Here is a 21699-nt window from a genome sequence, read left to right as displayed (position 1 = left end):
TGATCTCATCCGAAGGATCTGTCTCCAAGTCCCGCAGTGGGATTCGAACCCGCAACGTAAGGATCAACTCCTTACTCAACGAGTCTAGAGCAAATTCTTTAGCCACTGCGCAACTCGGGCGCCCCCTCCCTCCCCGGAACATGTTATTACTGCTGATAATCAACTAACATGACTTTAATAAGTTTCTCCTGTTTTTGTCCATATTACCTTGTTTCTTGGTTTTGAATATTTTCCACTTATTCTGACTCACTCCTTCAATTTTCTAGAAATATTTATATATGTTAAGCGTAAAATAAATACATGTAAACTAATATTGGAATTTTCTTGAAATGATATGTTCCTTTCTTCTCTCAAAGACTTGATCCCACTCTGTTTTTGTTTTTTTTAATTGTTCACCTTTTTATAATTTCTTCCCAACTGTGTCGCATAATTCTGATCATTAAGACACATAATTCTGATCTTTAGATGGTAAGCCAAAAAATCCTATCAGCAATCTTAACTTTATAATTTTTAAACATTTCTGATCAATTACAGTAATACTAAGGATTGAATGCAGAAATTCTCCGACAAAATATTATTGTATTTGATGTACATGTATTTGATTATTTCGAGGAAAGTCAGAAATGATAAATCATCAATAAATAAATAAATACTAAATAATAATAATAATAATAATAATAATAATAAAGAGCTAGGTTCACTTTATACATAAAATGGCCCTGTAGATCAACCAATTTATCCATTTACACACTGTGTCCCTTTCTTAACATCAATATAAAGAAGAGACTTGATGCTTTCAGTTTGTATATAAAATTTTCTTCTAAAGAGTCCAGGTACTGGAAAACAGGTTGTGTGAAATTGCAATGTTCTTGAATTTTGCAGAAAACAGGTGAATTTGAGAACCTCCAACAAAGAATTAGAATATGAGCACACCCCTCGATCCAAAAATTAAAATATGTTTTATAATCTTAATAAGCAGTTCTTTCATAATATATTTGCACATTTTGGATCGGAGGTTGTGCTGAATATGAAATATTGAAAAATAGCGTCATATTTTGTCCATTTTTGAAGAAATATTCAGGATATGTGAATAATGACGCAATTCATGACGTCATAATGCATTTACTAGCAAGAAAATTACGTCATTTTTAGTAGATATTCAGTCACCAAGTGTTCAAGTGATATTCATTGCCTTGTCAACTAAAACTATGCAGCTTTAATTTTTCAGAAATTTACAAGGCCAAAAAAGGCCCTAAGTGGCCCTAATTTATATCCAAATTAAGGATTATTTCCCTCATGCATACATGTAGCTCTAATCCTTCGACGTATTTGGCTCTAGTCTTTGACACCCCCTTTTTCAGCTCTTCAAAGTTTTTTCTTTATTTAAATATTTCGGATTTTCAACGTTTCGGCATGAGCAACACTGAAAAAACATAATTTGTCGAAATGCGCATTTAAGGCATCAAAATTGGTTCTGTATAAGATTTACATTATAGTTATCATAAGTTAATTTTCAAACAACTACAAGGTAGCAAAATGAATGAATTTATATCATACTTTATTTTATATCTTAGAAAGAAAGCAAAATGACGATTGTTGCTGTCACGGTTCAGTTTTTTTTTTAGTTATTATTTTTTTAAAGCATTTAAAGCATTTAAAAACAAATATAGCATAGTCGTCAATTGAAACACAACAAAATCAGATAAAATTTAAATACTTTAATTAAGACAAAAAAGGCCAGAAGTTTAGAGATTAAGAACCTTTGGAATTTCCGTAAAATAGGTACAATTTATAGAACATGCATAGTACTACAGCATTTATATCCATATATTATATTTCCAAGGATTGCAAAAAAAAAAAAAAAAAAAAAAAAAAAAAAAAAAACTCCTGAATATGGAGCTGTTGAAACAAGTACATATACAGTAGCATTTTTAGTATAAGCTCCGTGATAAACAGTAAAATAATGATTGACATTTTTTTTCAGTCTTACCTCTATGAAACTAACAGAAAGAAAAAAAAATCGGCTATCTAAGAAAAAAGTTTTCATTGATGATCAGAGTTTTCGGAAAATATGTATAAAAATTATAATATAAACATAAAGAAACTGCATTATTTTATTCTTCATTAATATGTATGTCAGCAGACTAAAGGCCAAAAAAAAAAAAAAAAAAAATAGAAAAACATTATTAAAACACTATGTCCTTTTTTGTTTTTTCCGAAGACTCCAAAAGCATTGGATGTCAATGTAGTGAATACATAGAAACCTTAGTGATTATTATGTCTAAAGAATAAAGATGAAACAAAAATGCTTCATTTTTCAAAACAAATATTTTTTTTTTCTTTGATAAACAGTCTTCAAAGAGGTAATGGGAGAAGAATATATTTACAGACAAGAGATAATAAGCAAATTAATAATCGGTATTTTAAAATAAGCTTCAGTCTTTGGCTCAAGAAATGTGATATATCCTTATAAAACAACAAGAGGTCTATATACTACAACGCTCACCTGTGCCCTGCTGTTCTTCATAAGATTTGAAATTTCCTTTTCCTTTTAGTTCACATGAAATATTCTGACCTAATATTCTAGCCCGAGTGATTATGACATAATGGAGCTTGCACTATAATATCATGAAAGTTTTGCAATATCAATACGATTACATGGTTTTTGGTGTTCCTTAATTCTCGATGTCTTTTTTTTTCTTTGTATACAACATGTATTAGGAAAATTTAAATACTCAATTTTAGCCCCATCTAACCCCAGTGTCCATAGTACATAAAACACCTTGAATTCACACAACCTGGGGAATTTTGCATGTAAAAACAATTAGTGTTGCACAAATTGATTCATTTGAATTTTTATATGAATTTTGTTTATATTTCCGCGTAAAATAATGATCCGCCGTTGTGTACACACTATACCCGCCGGTGTAATTAATCGAATGATGCTTGCACCTTGATGGGGCTATTCCTAGTCCTGCTGTTGTTGAGACGATTTTAAAAGAATTTTTTTTTCTATATATTCCCATAATTATACAACTTTGTTCACCCAGAGATGCCTTATCCTACCCCTGGAGGACAAGATTGGAACAAATTTGAGTCAACACGTTTGATGATTACACATAAAAGTATGCCCGCCCCATATTGTGACCCTGGGATCATGGTTTAGGAAAAAAAACTGCACTATCTGAAGTGCTTGGTTGTGCTGTTTTTACTTACTTTGATATCCTTTCACACTGTCAGAGAATATCACTTTCGTATCCTTTCACGCTTTGAGAGAATATCACTTTTATTTGATGAAAAATCATAGCGTTTTACTGTTGAAAATGTAATAATATTCATTATCTGCCTTAAATAAAGTTGGACTCTAATTAAAACAAATCTTAAATCCCTTACCCAAGGATTATAACGATTATTTTTAAACTTCAGAATTTGACCCCGTTGTTCTTAAGAAGATATTTAAAATGTGGCAAGTTTACAGACGACAGAAAACATACTACAGACAGACGCCAGAAACTATTTCTTCAGAAATAAAAAATCACCTGGTCGTAGCCTTTGGCTCAGGAGCATTTAGAAGTGAAAATGACAAAACATAGATACATTTTTATTCATCACATGACTATTATTACCATTGCAAGAGAGCTTTGATTAAACATATAAGTATTCTATAAACGTAATATTTTAAAAAACACATTGACGTAAGTATCTCTAAAATAAAATAAAAATATATAATCAAAACGTTTAAAGGTTAAATATATGTTTACACATAATATTGACTGTGCTTTTTATACCGCTTACAAGAATTCGTCGGAATAAATGTTTTTAAATTAGATCAAGGATGAATCTGTCATGTGTTGGCATAAACACTCTCGGTATTCAGAAAATCAGAAACTACTTTGAAACAAAATTCATATTCCTTCTGAAATACAAGAAATGAAATCAAATGTATATCCTCGACGTTATTCTTTGAATGTAAAGCCATTCTTCTCGTATCTCATACCAATGTTTTTTTTTTTTTTTTTTTTTTTTTTTTTTTTTTTTAATATTTGACAAATGTCAAATGATTTGACAATGACAAACAAATGTTAATACTTTATTTATGCAAATTACTTTCATACCTTTTATCAGTTATTAAATAAAGGCATATTAACTCTTTATATGGAACTAAGAGTAAAATTTTTTCCTATGGAAACACTATAATAAAATGCATTAAAATGTACCTTAGTAGATATCATCTCGGGTCTTCTGCACTGTAGCTGCTGGACTATAGTAAATATATCCACCTCATCGTCCTGTTGTAGCTGTTCTATGGCGTTATACACAGCGCAAAACACTCCGCAGCAGGTCGCACCATCTCTTTGATAGAATATATAGAGCATGTTTAAAAATTTCTTTGAAATATGTGTTTTAAGTTTATTTGAAACCGTTGGTACTTTTTTTTTCAACTAATGACAGTTTTTATCAATTATACAATAAAATGAAATAAAATTCATATAAGCTTTCGGGGCATCGAATCATAGTGATATATAAATGCTATTACACATCTGTGTGTTGGTAGTGTCAAATCGCTGCAAATTACTCGAGCAGAGTAGTTTTAACATTTGAATGTGTTTGTTGGTAGAATATGATAGGTCACAGACATTTAATGGATAATAAACCACACCATGTCCATTTTAATTTTATATTTTCTGACCTAAGGGACAAAAGAATGCCAATGATTTTTTTAATTCACTTCAAATTTACGTTTTCCAAGTTTTGCTGATCCTGTATGTACAACTGTATAAATTGTATTCAATCGATACAAGTAATTACCATTTAAGTGAAAAAATGAGACTGGACATTGATAAATTTAATAAAAGTAGCTAAAGTATTTTCATACGTTTCTTCGTTATCGTGATGCCACCACCATTTATTTCTTATAATATCTTGAATGACGTCAAGTTAATTTCAATTAATATGATAATTTCTTTTTCACTTATTGATACTTCATTGGATAAAAAGTTGGGTTTTTTTTTCAAAATGCAAGTTAGAACTGTTCCACCCACCATACTGACTGGTAGGATATTTTGGATATCAAAGTGATTTTAGAGACTTAAGCAAATTTACTAGTTATACAAGTCGCCCTCGCGGCGTAGTAGTTAGAGCGTTTGCTCTAGAGTCGCGGCGTAAGGAGTTGATCATTACGTCGCGGGTTCGAAGCCACTGTGCGACATGGAGACTGGTCTTTCGGATGAGACTGAATAATCAGAGGTTCCGTGTCGCAGTAGGTGCTGGCACGAGAAAGATACTTTACTGTTCAAAAGCCATAAATGCCGAGTACAATTCTAAATTTGAATTTTCAGCCCTCCACCGGCAGGTAGTGGCGTCTCAATATGAGTGAACAATTCTCGAAGGGACGTTAAACAACCAGGCAAACAAACAAAACAAATATTACAATGTATGTGAAAATATGAGTCACTAGTCTAATATCAATACACTAATTTCTTGCAAACAGAAATATTACCATGGAAAATCTTTACTTGGAAAAGATTATTAAATGGTAGCTATACCACTGATTAAATTCCCAAATTACATTTTATTGAACAAAACATACAATTCTCCTCTTTTCTCCAACTACGAATAACTATTCAGACGGAAGTAATAGATATGGCTTTGAATAAAAAAATAAGTGCATACTTTGATAGCACAGTTACGTGTCCGTTTGGTTGATGTTTCCGATAAAGTCTGAACTGTTTGATGAGGTTTGTCAAAGTAGAAGTTTCCATCGGTAGTGTATCATTGAAACTCCAATTCAGGCATTCAAGTATCTCGATTTCACGAGTTTCCTTATTTCCAGTAGGAATGTAGGTAAAAGTTGAAGAAGAAAAAAAAATAGTTTTTTGTTTTTTTTTTTTTAATAAAAACACACATTTAAGTACACGTATTAACAATTTTAATTCATATAAAGACTCTGAAACCGAAACTATGATTTTTTTTTCAATACAGCATGTGTAGACGTTCTATGAAAATATTAAAATATTCAACATTGTGAAAAATATGGCATTTTTCGTCTATTAAAAACAACTGACCTCTTTTGTTGTAATTGTTATATTTGTCTTTCTTATCTCACCGGACAGTACTTCTTGTGTACCCTTAGTGATTGTGTAAGGACCAAGTTTGAGAGGATTGACTTTTTCATCAACCCAGCTTTGTAGCTTGAACAAAAACCAAGTTTAACCAAGTTTAAAATATCATAATATAAAAATTACATTTTCAGCACGATGACGACCCGTGAATAACCAAAAGATCGTCTTCATTCAAAAAGACTGCAATGTTGTTCCAAAGATTGTGTTTTTGTCATTACCTCTTTAAGCTCTGATAAAGGGTTCAATGAAATAAGGAATGTTGACTCATGATCAACAAGCAGACGAACAAGATCTATGGCCCCTTCAGGCACCGGAAATTGAGCAGATATAAATTCGTCATCTCGGGAGAACGACTATGTGTAAAGAATTTCAGAGAAAATAGAAGGTGGTAATATATAAAGATACAACGTTTTTCATAAAACATTTATCCTACCAAATCATATATGGGTGGAATATAAAAACTAAGTGTTTGATGACATACATAGAAGTTTCAAACCAATGCTTAATACGTACGGAAACAGTCACTGCATTATAGTAACATTGTCGGCCTGGAACATGGGAAGTTAGATAGACTAGATATTGCTCAACTGTAACATCATGAAAAAATGACGGATTTAATCTTCTTTGAGGTAATTGCAAAACGATATGTAATGTATTAATTTTATAATCCAACACAGTAAAAAGTATATTGCTGATTTAAAAAGGTCTTTTTTTTAATTCAGCCCCTCACCCCCATCACAGTCACCATCACCCCATTAATAAGAGGCCCAGGGGCCACACCGCTCACCTGAGCACTTTGATTAGGAAAAAGCAAAGAAAAGTTCGGTACTGAAGAGTTAAAATATACAAGTGGTTGGGGGGGGGGGGGGGTATGATTTGAACAAACTTGAATCTACACTTCCCAAGGATGCTTTTGAATTAGTATGACACATAATGGCTTTGCTGTTCTTGAGGTTCATAATCCCTTTATTCACTCAATTGAAATGTTTCTCTAACGCTCATGATTTTCCAAATGAAAAAAATATTTTGTAAGTAAAATGCATCCAATTTTAGAATAGCTTGCGGGGGCAAAATTGGACAAAAAGACATCTAAACTTTACAAATCTATTAAGGAATAATAAACATTTATCCAATTAAGAGGTATCTCTCTTATTAGGTGGTCATGACTTCAACGGATTTTGTAATGTCTCCGAATCAACTATGTATGAGTTAACTTTTTGTTTTGTTTGTTAGAAGAGTTACTTCCCGTAGTTTTGGCAAGCGCCATATTTGTACATGTGCAAAAGTGTTACTAGATTTTGTGACTTTGTAGCCCTATAGCGTAAGTACACTTTCATAAGTTATAAACATAAGATCTTAATATTCATGTGTTAGGACGCAAACCTTTATTGTCAAATATTTCAGTAATTTAAAGCATTATCTACGCATGGTTAACATGACCTGGTTTTTTGTGTAAGGCTAAGCACGTGGTTTGTGTTCAAATCATTTTCTGAGATTTATACAATCTAGTCACTATGTTATACTTGTATATGTGAATTTGTAAGGATAATTTGTTGATTTCTTGCTGAGTTATTATTACATGCCAGTTTTATTGCTTATAAGTTGATTGCTGTTAAAGAAAAAAGTATGGAAACCCGGTTTGGTCATAAATGTAGCATAATAGAGTCAATGTTTTAAGTCGATCATTTTGTATGTAATTTCTTATAACCTTTTTTGTAATTTACAGTCTTTTACTACGTTGATGCTGAATAAAAACAATGAGTCAGTACAGTAAAAGAGCTAGGACTACGTAGGCAGTCATGGAGAACCAGGGCGGTTCAACCACACCACACAAATCTCCTCTAACAGATCAGCGTTCTCAGAGATCTACTAGACAGTTGACAGCGGCAGGGAAGCAAATGTATGAACAGCATGTGAATAAATTCTGTGACAAACTACGAAAGCTTAGAAAAAAAACTAGAAAATGAAATGAAATACTCGTACAATGAACTTACAACTGGAAAGACAGAAATCCTGGTAATTTTGAAAGAAAGTTTACTGAAACTTACTCAGGACTACCATAACATTAGTGAGGAGTTTCAGAATTTTCTTGTAAGAACAAATACTGAGGACAGCAGAAGAGAAAAAGCTGCACAAGAGGTAGTTATATCCTCCTTGGAACAGAAAGTAGAAAGTATCCTCCAGGAAATTGACACAATCATGGAACAACAGGATACAGATACAAAGTTTTCACCAGATTCAAAATCCAAACTCTCTCATGACCTGAAGGACAATGTGTCTCTTAAAGGCACAGCAAGATCTGTGAGTGGAAGGTCAAGATCAAGCAGATCATCAGCATCTAGAAGTACGACTTCCAGAAGCACAACTTCCATGTTATTGGAACAGAGGGTAAAAGCAGAAGCAGCCAAAGCAAGACTGCAATTTGTGCAGAAAGCTTCAGAATTAAAGAAAGAGCAAGCAAGGCTTGATGAACAGGAGAAAAAGTCTAAGGCAGAGACCCTCAGGAAAAAAGCAGAGTTAGAGACAGAGTTAGAGTGTCTGGACGCACAAAAGGAATTAGCAACAGCCCAAGCAGAGTTACGAGCAATGGAGGAAGACAATGGAGACATAGACAATTTAACTAGAACATCTATTTCTAATATTGACTCCTCAGAACGAACAAGAAAATTCATTGAAGAAGTTAACCTGTTAAGGAATTTGGAGTCAGTTCCAGCAACAGAAAATGTAGAATACACCCAACCGAAAGTTTCAGCAGCAAACAATACTGCTACTCACTCTCCAATTTGTGAACCATCATTTTCATTGAATCCTGAGGCTCGACCCTTTGAATCACAGAAAGACAACCTAGTCAATCTAGCAAACTTTATGTTGAAAAAGGATCTGATGCTTACAAGATTTGTTAATTTTGATGACAAGCCAGAGAACTTTGTAGCATGGAAGGCAAGTTTCAAATCTGTGGTTCAGGATGCATTAGTTACACCTCTCGAAGAATTAGACTTATTGATCAGATGGCTCGGCCCTGAGTCCAAGGATCATGCTAAAAGCATCAGAGCAGCAACAGTAGGGAATCCCTCTCAAGGATGCCAGACCTTATGGGCTAGATTAGAGGAAAGATACGGTTCACCGGAATTAGTTGAAACAGCATTAAAGTCCAAACTTGCAAGCTTCCAGCGACTCAGTGCAAGTGAACCTAGACGACTGTATGAACTCTCAGATATCTTAAGTGAAATATTTGCCTTAAAAGAAAACCCAAGGTACAGCCAACTTTTCAGTTACTTTGACACATCAGTGGGAGTGCTTCCAATAGTACAAAAGTTAACACCCAGTTTGCAAAACAAATGGACTTCTAAAGCTTCAAAGTATAAGCTGACTCATGGGGTCCCATACCCTCCATTTAGTGTCTTCTGTGACTTTGTAAAGGAAGTTTCAACCATGATGAATGATCCTGGCCTGCAAGTAGCTCCAACTTTCGCCAAAGAAAATCGAGACCCGAAAACCCCAAGATTCAACCAGCATAACTTCAAACCAGTAAAATCTGTGACTGTTAAGAAGACTGATTTTAAAGAGTCAACAAGAGACCATAAGGTGACACAGAAGAGATGCCCTATTCACGATGCTGAGCACACATTAAACCAGTGTAGGGCATTCAGGAAAAAATCCATTCGTGATCGTAAACAATACCTGCGAGAGCATAACTTGTGCTATAGATGTTGTGAATCGGACACACACAGATTCAAAGCCTGTCACGCAGAAGGGAAATGTGAGGATTGTGGAAGTGAGCAGCACCCCACTGCTCTTCATCCGCCTGAGAGCTCTCAGGGCCAGAGACAGCATGGCGGGGAGGAAGGTAATATTCTCACGAAATGTACAGCTGTGTGTGGAGAACAGTTTTCTGGACGTTCATGTGCAAAGGCCGTCTTGGTGGATGTGTATCCGAAGGGAAGACCTTCAAAACGTCTGCGCCTTTATGCTCTTGTTGACGACCAGAGTAATACAACACTTGGAAGATCTGAGCTGTTCGACTATATGGATGTTCCCAATAGTCAAATTCATTCATTTACGCTTACCTCATGTGCTGGACGCATTCACTCAAGCGGTCGCAGAGCCTCTGATTTGATGATAGCTGCAGTCGATGGATCCATTGTAATGGAACTTCCTACTATTACAGAGTGCAATGAGATTCCAGATGAGCGACACGAGATACCGACTCCAGAAGTCGTCAAACACCACCCGCATCTTAGGACACAGATGCCAAAATACTTTTACTGATTGGTAGAGACTTGATACAAGCACATCATATACATGATCAGCGAGTAGGACCTAAGGACTCACCCTTTGCACAGAAGTTGAGTCTTGGTTGGGTAGTGATAGGAGAGGTGTGCCTTGGCAGATTACACAAGCCACAAGGTGTCACTGTCTACAAAACTACAGTGATTGAAGATGGCCGTCAGTCCATTTTCGAACCATGTCAAAACAGTTTCCGCCTGACAGAGGGCATTGTGCCACACCAGGATGTGGTAAAGAAAGACATTTTCCAAATATCAGCGGACGATGACCAAGTTGGCCTCTCTGTAGATGATCGTCAATTCCTGCAGATCATGGAGGAAGGTTTTGAGAAAGATTCCAGTGGAAAGTGGAAAGCTCCATTACCGTTTAGAAAACCAAGGCCAGTCTTGGAAAACAACCGACTTCAAGCTTTGAAGAGGGCCCACATGTTGGATGCTAGTCTTGAGAGGAACTCAGTGAAAAAAGAACATCTTGTGACTTTCATGAGAGGACTCATAGACAGTGGTGCAATGGAGGTGGCTCCGCCTTTGCCTGTAGGGAAAGAATGCTTTTACTTACCTCTCTTTGGAGTTTATCACCCGCGGAAGCCTGACAAAATACGCGGTGTATTTGATTCGTCAGTTAAATACAAGGGCCTATCCCTCAATGGAGTACTGCTATCAGGACCAAACCTGACCAATGAACTACTGGGAGTCCTTATGCGCTTCCGTATGAACAGAGTGGCCTTTATGGCAGATGTAGAACAGATGTTTTATTCATTCCTGGTCCGAGAGGACCATAGAGATTTTCTACGTTTCTTCTGGCACAGAAACAATGAACCGTGTGAAGATTTAATCGAATACCGAATGCGGGTGCATGTGTTTGGGAATACACCCTCGCCGGCGGTAGCAACATATGGCTTACGCAAGACAGTTGAAAAAGCGGAAGTTGAGGTACAGAATTATGTTACCCGAAATTTTTATGTTGATGACGGGCTCATGTCTGTGGGATCAAGTGACGAAGCCATAAATCTGCTTCGAAAAACGCAACAAGTGCTGAAGGACGAAGCCAAGATCAGACTTCACAAGATAGCATCGAACAGCGTTGAAGTAATGGAGGCTTTTCCCGCGGAAGATTTAGAAAAGAATCTGAAGTCGCTCGACATTGCGGCTGATGAGTTACCGATCCAACAGAGCCTTGGCTTAGCATGGGACATCAATTCAGATAGTTTGAATTTCAGTGCACGCACCCCAAATAAACCGTTTACAAAAAGAGGTCTTCTGTCCATAATTAACAGTTTATTTGATCCTCTTGGGTTTATCGCACCTATAGTCATACATGGTAGGATACTTTACAGGGAGATATGTGAGGACAATGATGACTGGGACGAACCTCTACCCAATGATCGTGAAGAAGAATGGACTACATGGAAGCAATCTCTACATGCCTTGGAGAATCTGCGCATTCCGAGGATGTATACTCCAGTGTCCTTGAGTTCTGCTTCCTCAAGCAAAGTTCATGTTTACTCAGACGCCTCCGAAAAGGCAATTTCTGCGGTTGTGTACTTACAGACAATTGATGATTTAGGTGAAGTCAATATTGGATTTGTCTTTGGGAAGTCGAGAATAGCACCTAAACAAGGAAATACTATTCCACGCCTTGAGCTTTGTGCTGCTCTTCTAGCCACGGAACTAGCTCAGACAGTATTCCAACAGCTTGACTTAAATCAAGGTTCTGCAAAATACTATACAGACAGCAGGGTCGTTCTAGGATACCTACATAACCGATCTCGTCGATTCTACAATTATGTCAGCAACCGGATCAACATGATACACAGGCGATCTAAACCAGAGCAGTGGACCTTTGTTTCCACACAGAACAATCCAGCTGACATTGGAACTAGGTGTTACACATCTGGTGAGGACATGTCTCAAAGCGATTGGCTCAGAGGACCGATACAACTGAGGTCTGTAGAGAAGGTAGAGGACAAAAGCTTCCCCTTAGTCAATCCAGATGCAGATGCAGAAATACGACCCATAGTTTGTGTCAAGAAAACAGAGGTGAAGGAACATTTAGTGGATAGATTTGAGAAGTTCTCCTCTTGGACAAGATTGGTGAATGCAGTCTCATATCTAAAGAGATTTTGCAGAAGAAAAGCTGAGTTTTCTTTGCACAGTATTGAAGATACTCAGGAAGCAGAACGTTTCATTATCAGGGAGACTCAGAGATTCTGGTATGGAGATGATATGAAGTGTTTACAGGAGAAGAAACCACTTCCCTTGAAAAGCAATATCATTGCTCTTCATCCTTTTGTAGATAATAAAGGAATTTTACGTGTTGGTGGACGTCTAAACAAAGCACCCTTCACTATAGATGAAAGAAATCCTGTCATTCTTCCAGGAAAATCCCACATTGCCAGACTTCTCATTACTCATCTGCACGAGAAAGTGTATCATCAGGGTAGACTCATCACGGAAGGTACAGTGAGATCCAATGGCTTTTGGATTATCGGATGTAAGCGCCTTGTTAATTCCATCTTGTACAAATGTGTAGTGTGCAGGAAACTTAGAGGGAAGTTAGAATTTCAACAGATGGCGGACTTACCACCTGACCGAGTTACATCTGGACCTCCATTCAGTTCAGTAGGGGTCGATGTATTTGGGCCGTGGCCAGTAGTGGCACGACGAACTAGAGGGGGCCTTTCCCACAGCAAAAGATGGGCTGTGCTTTTTACTTGTATGAAAACAAGAGCAATACACATTGAGATCATTGAGGAGATGAGCAGCTCATCATTTATTAATGCCTTACGCCGATTCATCTCTATTCGTGGACCTTTGAAGGAAATCCGTTCCGATAGAGGAACCAACTTCTTAGGAGCCCTTGATGACATAAAGGCTGAAGCTGTCTACACTGAAAAGGGACCTATTCACAATTATCTTCTTGCGAATAGGATAACTTGGACTTTCAACCCCCCACATGCGTCACACCAGGGCGGAACCTGGGAAAGGATGATTGGAGTGTCACGAAAAATACTGAACTCAATGTTACTAAATGCGAACACAAAACAACTCACTCATGAAGTCTTGTGCACATTTATGTGCGAACTTTGTGCCATTGTAAATTCAAGACCCATTTGCTCAATATCATCTGATCCAGAAAATCCACAGATTATCAGCCCTTCGATGTTACTTACTCAGAAGGAATTTCCTGATATTCATCCTGTTAGCTCATCTGACATGAAGGAAATATACAGGAAACAGTGGAAACATGTGCAGTGCTTGTCGGATATCTTCTGGAAGCATTGGAGGAATGGTTACCTCCAGCAACTCCAAGTGCGACGTAAGTGGCAGACTGAACGTCCTGATGTAAAGGTTGGTGATGTTGTTCTTTTGCGCGACAAAGAAGCCCACCGTGGACAGTGGCCACTTGGACTGATTGTGAATGTCTTTAAAAGTGAGTGTGACCACAGAGTAAGAACAGTTGAGGTGCGCATTATCAAGGATGGTAAGCCAACAACATATATCCGCCCTATTACAGAACTTGTTATCTTGATTGACTAAGACAAACATTTGAAAACGTTGCTTGAGAATGTCTTTGTAAATTGTACTATCTTTCAGACATTAGGCGGGGAGTGTAATGTCTCCGAATCAACTATGTATGAGTTAACTTTTTGTTTTGTTTGTTAGAAGAGTTACTTCCCGTAGTTTTGGCAAGCGCCATATTTGTACATGTGCAAAAGTGTTACTAGATTTTGTGACTTTGTAGCCCTATAGCGTAAGTACACTTTCATAAGTTATAAACATAAGATCTTAATATTCATGTGTTAGGACGCAAACCTTTATTGTCAAATATTTCAGTAATTTAAAGCATTATCTACGCATGGTTAACATGACCTGGTTTTTTGTGTAAGGCTAAGCACGTGGTTTGTGTTCAAATCATTTTCTGAGATTTATACAATCTAGTCACTATGTTATACTTGTATATGTGAATTTGTAAGGATAATTTGTTGATTTCTTGCTGAGTTATTATTACATGCCAGTTTTATTGCTTATAAGTTGATTGCTGTTAAAAGAAAAAAGTATGGAAACCCGGTTTGGTCATAAATGTAGCATAATAGAGTCAATGTTTTAAGTCGATCATTTTGTATGTAATTTCTTATAACCTTTTTTGTAATTTACAGTCTTTTACTACGTTGATGCTGAATAAAAACAATGAGTCAGTACAGATTTGAATCTACATTATCTTACATTATCCATTATGGTCCCACCCTACCCCCGGGGGTCTTGATTTGAACAAACTTGAATCTACACTACCCGAGGATGCTTCCATATGAATAGGGCAAATCATGGCTTTGCTGTTCTTGAGAAGAAGATTTTTAAAGATTTGTTCCTCTGTATTCCTATGTAAAACTTTGATCACCCATTGTGGTCCCACCCTACCTCGGGTTTCATGATTTGAACAAATTTGATTCTACACTACCTGAGGATGCTTCCATATCACTATGACTACCCCCGGGGGATAAGATTTGAACAAATTTGATTCTACACTTCCTGATGATGCTTCCTTATAAATATGACTAATCAAATCTTTGCTGTTCTTGAGAAGGTTTTTAAAGATTTTTCCTATGTATTCCTATGAAAAATTTGATGGCACATTGTGGCCCCGACCTACCCCCGGGGGTCATGATTTGACGAAATTTGAATCTACACTATCTCACAATGATTTCACATAAGTTTCATACTTTCAAGCACAGTGGATCTCGAGAAGAAGGTTTTTAAATGAATACATTAAATTTTCACGATTTCAAAATTATCTCCCCTTTTGAAAAAGGCGTGGCTCTTCATTTGAACACATTTGAATCCCCTTTACCCAAGGATACTTTGTGGCAACTTTGGTTGAAATTGGCCCGTCTGTTTTTGAGAAGAAGATGAAAATGTGAAAAGTTCACGACAAGGACAATGACGACAACGACGACAGACAACAATTAAATTTTGAACAGAAAAGCTCACTTCAGCCTTCGGCTCAGGTGAGCTAAAAAATTTAGAAAAAAACATTACAAATTATAATTAGTGACATGCTCATAAAGTAGAACATCAGAAAAAGAATTTCAGAAAATTAAATACCTGGTAAAACTGATTTAGTCATATTCAACTTTAAAAACGTTTTTCCACTTTTGAAATCTTTGGGATCAAATCTTGGTTTTAAACTAAACAGTTCCTGTAGAAAATTCAAAATGTGAAAGATGATTCATATTATTACTTGCTTGCACAATTATATGATTTTATCAATGTAACATTTTATTATTTGAAAATCTTATCCTTTCTAAAATGAGGACCATTTACGAGGGGTTATCAAAAAGTTCGTGGACTAGCGCCATAAAATTAAAACCGCTTTAGGTACATCAATGAATTTTAATACATTTAGTTAGCATCATCTTTTCTATCTTTAGAATAAACCATAAATCATAAGTTTTATTTTTTAATAAATTGTTAATGTTTGTAAGCAATGGTATGTCCAAGCGGCGCAACCTCAAATAGGACGTTTTTTCTACCTGAGTGTAACTGAGAAAAAACTCTTTTGATATGAGCATTTGTCGTCAAAAAGTCGGGTTAATTCAGGCATGTGTTACAACACAATTGTTTTGTAAAATTTGCAATTTTTACCCCATTCGTAAATTTTATATGGAGTGTCCAAACAATTAAGGACTTGAAAATGGCGTCAAAAAGGGGCAGAGGTTTCTGTTTCCAACATTCTTTAAAGTTTCGCACCTGGAAAAAACTGGTATAGACCTAGGGGATGTTTAAACGGGCTACAGAAAAATAAAATATGTCCAGATTACTTGTTTTTAAATGTCCAAAAAGATTCAGAGAGATGAAAGATGCACAGTTAAAGTCAAGTTGTGGTCAGGGTGTCAAAATTCAGTCACGTCGAAAAGTGACGTTGATCACGTGTGGTAGAAATTGAACTCCAACAAGCTAAGTATTCTGGCATAATCAAGTGAGGACCTTTCCTTATGTATAGATACATTTACAATATTATATGCATTGAAAGCAGCTGTTCATGACATTGTAAACTCGCATAAACAAGACGGGCTTAAGTCCTTACTTAACGCCAGGTAATCACATCAAGATAAGTGTATAAGGTAGACGAAGCGGACATTGAGAAACAACGACGTTGTCGGACGTCATGAAACTAAACGGCGACAGCGCCGAGTGATCGTATAATGTCTTTTTTATTTTAGAATAATTTGGAAAATTATCAACGTATCAAGCTAAAATATTCAACATTTCTAAAACTTTTGTTGTTTTATGTTTTTCATAAATTTTGTAAGCACAGACTACATAGTATTAATTTCATCGCATCAGTCCACGAACTTTTTGATAACTCCTCGTATAGTAAAGTTTTATCCATTGAAACAGGAAAAAAAATAACACACCCAGATATTTGTAATTATTTACTTTAAACTAGATTCTTACATTGAACTCATTAGTAAGTTGTTTCTGTGCATCTAGTTTGTTCATATCTCCATACAGACTGAGAATTTCATCTCTCTTTTTATAGTGCGCCTTTCCTCTAAAGAACTCATGCAATGCGTGATACAGAAACACGTACTGGTCCTGAAAATAATTTTAATTGTTTAATCAGCATTTTCCCGCATATTTATGTTTAAACTGCATTTAATGAGATGACTAAATTCATACAATAATTATAATTATTTTAATAATTACTTTCCACTCTCTCTCTCTCTCTCTCTCTCTCTCTCTCTCTCTCTCTCATTTTTATGTGTGAGAAGAAAAATAACGTATTTAACATACCACATTCTGTATCATTGTCATTCTGTCTTTACGCATGGCCTTGACATACTCTATGACATTGACCTTGCCCTTGTCCTTGCCATATTTAGACAAAACGTCAAAGGCAATAAACGTCCCCGTTCTCCCTATCCCAGCACTAGAACAAAGTAAAAAAAAATCAACAATTTCATTATTAACACAATTAGAAAGTAACATATAAACAAGAGGCCCGCTCACCTGACTTTAATGTAACGATCCACAGATTAAAACAAATAAGCTGATAAATGAAGCTTTGTTGCCCAAAAGCTAGAGAAATAGAATGATCAGGGATCAGCAAAATATTAGTTTAGTACTTAGTGATCTATTTATTTGCCTGTTTCCCCCCCATTTGTCACTATCCTCATGCGGACTAAACAAAACAATAGTTCTAGGGACTATCAGTTAACACATTTCATTCCCCCTCACATTGGCCCCTATTAGTCTTTGAGGATTATTTAATGTACAAAGTTGCGGTATTTTTGTAACATTTTCATTTATCTATTATTTAAAAGTCTACCTGACCATTAAAAACTATGAAAGTACTTTTTATACTAAATATTATAATAATTCTTATATAATTCTGTCATTCAATTGATCTATTAGTCAAATTATTTAGAGTAATTAAATATCATAGATGATTAGCAACGAGGAATGACTTCTTTCAGTAGGTACAGAATTTCAAAATCTGGTAAAAACACCCTTGTTACTTGCAACTTTATATACTCTGTTTGCCCCCTAGATGCCCGGGAGATTTTCAAAGAAATAATCCATTTTCACTATATATTCAATATAGCCTGTAATGGACAGTCTGTATATTTTATTCTGAATTTCAATTTTGTCCTTAAGTTTCGATTTCTGTCCATTCCAATTTTATCAGAATTATACGTTTATCAAATGTTGAGAAAAACACGAGCGCCATATTCAGATCAGTGAGTGCAGTAGTTTGTTGTCTTCTAGCTGAAAGTACCAGACATACATCACGGTAATTATATATTAATTATTTATTACATACTAATGCTATATGCATGTACTTGTTACATTGAATTTGAATAGGAATTCGTTATATTACCGCTGTTTACAAAGTTTAATACATGTGTATAAGGAGCACTTTTTGTGTCATGATTTATATTGATAAAAAATTGCATTATATGTACATTCTGTATTGAGTACAAGTATTTATTATATGTACATTTCATTTGTAGTTAATCTATGTCAGAAAAAGGGACTTTGTCATACTATGTCAGAGAGAAAACTTTGTTATACAATGCCAGAATGTGTCCATGTTAATAAAGACATAGAATTGAACCTGTGTCGTTGGTATAAGAGAACACTACAACATTGACGTGATTCCATGAACGATCCAGGTTATGAGCATAATGCCTGTTACAGAAGAAACAGGATCGGGAACACGAAACAGAAAATTAACAGACAAAGGAAAGGTATATAAACATTTACAATACAATAAAACATTTAGAACACTGAGGATAACAAGTGGTGTGATAAGACAGATTATTTCTGATAGCTTATGAATCTCCAGAAACAGTAAGAAGAAAGTATGCTGCATTGCTTGAGGATTATGGGCGTTTTCTTGTTATATTTGATGAACTTGTCTCTCAATTAACTGACAAGGAGGAGAGAGAAGAATTGCTTAAGACTCATTATGATTACGATGTGTTTCTCATGAACTTTAAGAAAGAAATAGAGGAGTTCTTTTCCTACCACCAGAGTGTAAAGGAGGAATCACAAGTAGAAGCAACAAAAGAAACTGTTAGAAGCTTGAAGTCCAAGTATCGCACATCTGTAGCTACAAGTATATCATCCAAACGCCTTGAAGAAGAACAAAAAGTAGCAGAGTTAGAAGCTCGCAAAGCAGCAATTCCCATTAGAAGGAGTTAGAGATAGCGAAAGTAAAAACTAACACTTGAAGAAGAAGAGTTAGACTTGAATACAAATATTGCTATTGCGAATGCTAAAACAGAAGTTCTTTAGAAATATGAAAGGTGTGGTGATGTTGATTTGCATGATGATGTTTCTAACATTGATATAGTGAATCCTAGAACATTAGCACCAAAACCAACGCCAAGAACGCCTTTGTTTCCTAGTGAGTTTGCATCAGTACCGTCCTTGTTTGAGAGGCCTTTGAATCCGAATGCAGAGACATTCATACCCAAACGTGAAGAAAATCCACCACTTGACCTTCATTGCCTTGATGAAACAAAACCACAGACCTCTGAATCTGATGCTATGCAGTGTGTTGTACAATACCTCAGGAAACCTGTACCAGAGATAAAGAAATTTGGAGGCAATCCGTTAGAATTTAGACGTTTCGTCAGACAGTTTAATACCCAAGTAGTAATGAATACTAAAGACAATGATGAACGGATGAATTATCTTGAGCAAATGACTTTTGGGGAAGCATACAGAGTAGTGTCTGGATTTAGTCATATGTCAGGAGACAGAGCATACAAAGCAGCTATGAATCAGCTTGAAGAGCGGTACGGAGACATTGAGGTAATTGCAACAGCATTCATAAAGAAGGCATTAGACTGGCCAGCAGTGAAGGATGCAAAGATGCTAGATGAGTTCCCCTTGTTCCTTGTGGAGTGTCAGAACGCAGCTGAAAATATCGACAGTGTTTCTGTCTTAGATTACTTAGACAACATAAAGAGACTTATGACAAAACTTCCTGTGTATATGCATGATAGGTGGAGAAATGTTGTACTGAAAACTAAAGAAGCCAAGAAGACAGTGAAGTTTAAAGATTTTGTAAGTTTTGTGAGAACAGAAGCTAAGAAATCGAATGATCCTACGTATGGTAATGCATCTATTGGTGGAAATTCCAGAAATCAAGATCGTAACCAGAAGAGAGCTGTTGCTTCTACTGATGTTACAAGTGAAGAACAAGACTTTAACGTACGAGAACAGAAATGTGAATTCTGTGAAAGTAGTACCCATGCACTGAATGACTGCAAGAACATTGTAACCAAAGGACTTCAGGACAGAAACAACTACCTGCGAAATAATGGACAGTGTTATGGATGTGTTAGGGAAGGCCACATAACTAAAAAGTGCCAAGCAAGACTTAAGTGTTCCATATGCAGCAGGCGTCACCCTACGATCCTACATGATCCTGCGAAATGTGTAGTAAAATATTCAGATGAAAACAAAGAAAACATTAATCTTATGTCAACAGATGTCAAAACTACATGCAAGTTCTGTAAACCTCACATCAGTGCCTTTAGTGATAAAGGGGCCGGAGAAACAACCTGTGCTATGACAATAATTCCTTTGAGAGTAAAGCTGAAAAATAAACCGTATAGCATAGGAACATATGCATTCTTTGACTCTGGCAGCATTGTGTCATTTTGTACAGAAAACATAATGCATAGACTTGGAGCAAATGGCAAGAACAAACAAATTACCATAAAGACAATGGGGAATTCTCAGAGATTGAACACGTATGTTATCAGTGGTTTGCAAGTGTGTGGAATTTCAATGGAACATGTGATTAATCTACCGAATGTGTATACAAAGGAACATAAGCCTGTATCAAAACAACACATTCCAACGCAGCAAGAGTTAAAACAGTGGCCACATCTGTCAATAATTCAAACATCAGAAATAGATGCAGAAATTGGAATTATGATTGAAAATAATATTCCAGATGCCTACTCTCAATTCGAAGTAATTGCTGGGCCAAGTGGTTCTCCCCGTGCAACAAGGACACGACTAGGATGGATAGTATGGAATGTCATAAAAGAAAATGCATCATATACATTTGATGAAAACAGAGTAGCTATAGAAGATGCTCAGGAAAGAGACAAAAACTTAGAAAAGATGGTGTAAGATTCCATAAACTATGACATTCCAAGAACGTCTTGTGGATGATGTAAAAGAAAACTCTTTAGAAGATAAGAGCTTCTTAACTCAAGTTTCAGAATCTATTCACATTCAGGATGGTCATTACTCAAATGGACTTCCGTTTAAGGATCCCTTAATTCGGTTACCCAACAATATCATGCAAGGATTTCAGAGACTTGGGAGTCTAAAGAAGAAACTGTTAAAGGACCCAAAAGTTAGAAATGACTGTGTGTCTTTTATGAACAAGCTGTTTGAGAAGGGATATGCAGAACCTGTTCTTCAAAGTCAGCTACAAAGAGAGGATGGCAGAGTATGGTACCTACCGCACCATGGAGTTTACAACGATAAAAAACCAGGGAAGATCAGAGTTGTGTTTGACTGCTCTGCAGTGTATATGGGGATTTCACTAAACAGCCAGTTAATCCAAGGACCCGACCTAACAAATGGTTTACTTGGTGTACTTTTAAGATTTCGTCAGGAGAAAATTGCTATACAAGGTGATATTGAGGCTATGTTTCACCAAGTATTAATCCCTGAACAAGATCGACACTGGCTAATATTTCTGTGGTGGAAGGATGGCAATCTGGATGCCAACCCTGAACAATACAGAATGAAAG

At 36.0% G+C, this 21699-nt stretch overlaps 1 protein-coding gene across 1 annotated transcript in view; it reads right to left on the bottom strand.

The window, feature by feature from the left end:
* Nucleotides 1-2051: 2051 nt before the first annotated feature.
* LOC133189433 (receptor-type tyrosine-protein phosphatase mu-like) overlaps nt 2052-21699 on the bottom strand; it is a 35340-nt gene continuing 15692 nt past the window's right edge. Inside the window, exons 8-15 of the mRNA XM_061324804.1 lie at nt 17204-17339; nt 16865-17005; nt 15512-15605; nt 6636-6709; nt 6341-6475; nt 5674-5822; nt 4218-4353; nt 2052-3916 (exon numbers count right to left, since the gene is read on the bottom strand). Of these exons, the coding sequence (XP_061180788.1) occupies nt 3845-3916; nt 4218-4353; nt 5674-5822; nt 6341-6475; nt 6636-6709; nt 15512-15605; nt 16865-17005; nt 17204-17339 (937 nt within the window). The 3' untranslated portion in view covers nt 2052-3844. The remainder of the gene's footprint in view (nt 3917-4217; nt 4354-5673; nt 5823-6340; nt 6476-6635; nt 6710-15511; nt 15606-16864; nt 17006-17203; nt 17340-21699) is intronic.

The sequence above is a fragment of the Saccostrea echinata genome, unplaced genomic scaffold (genome assembly GCF_033153115.1).
Source record: "Saccostrea echinata isolate AGI-Se365-2 ecotype Australia unplaced genomic scaffold, CSIRO_AGI_Sech_v1 ptg000018l, whole genome shotgun sequence".
NCBI classification, from domain to species: domain Eukaryota; kingdom Metazoa; phylum Mollusca; class Bivalvia; order Ostreida; family Ostreidae; genus Saccostrea; species Saccostrea echinata.
This window is presented reverse-complemented; position numbering and strand designations above follow the sequence as displayed.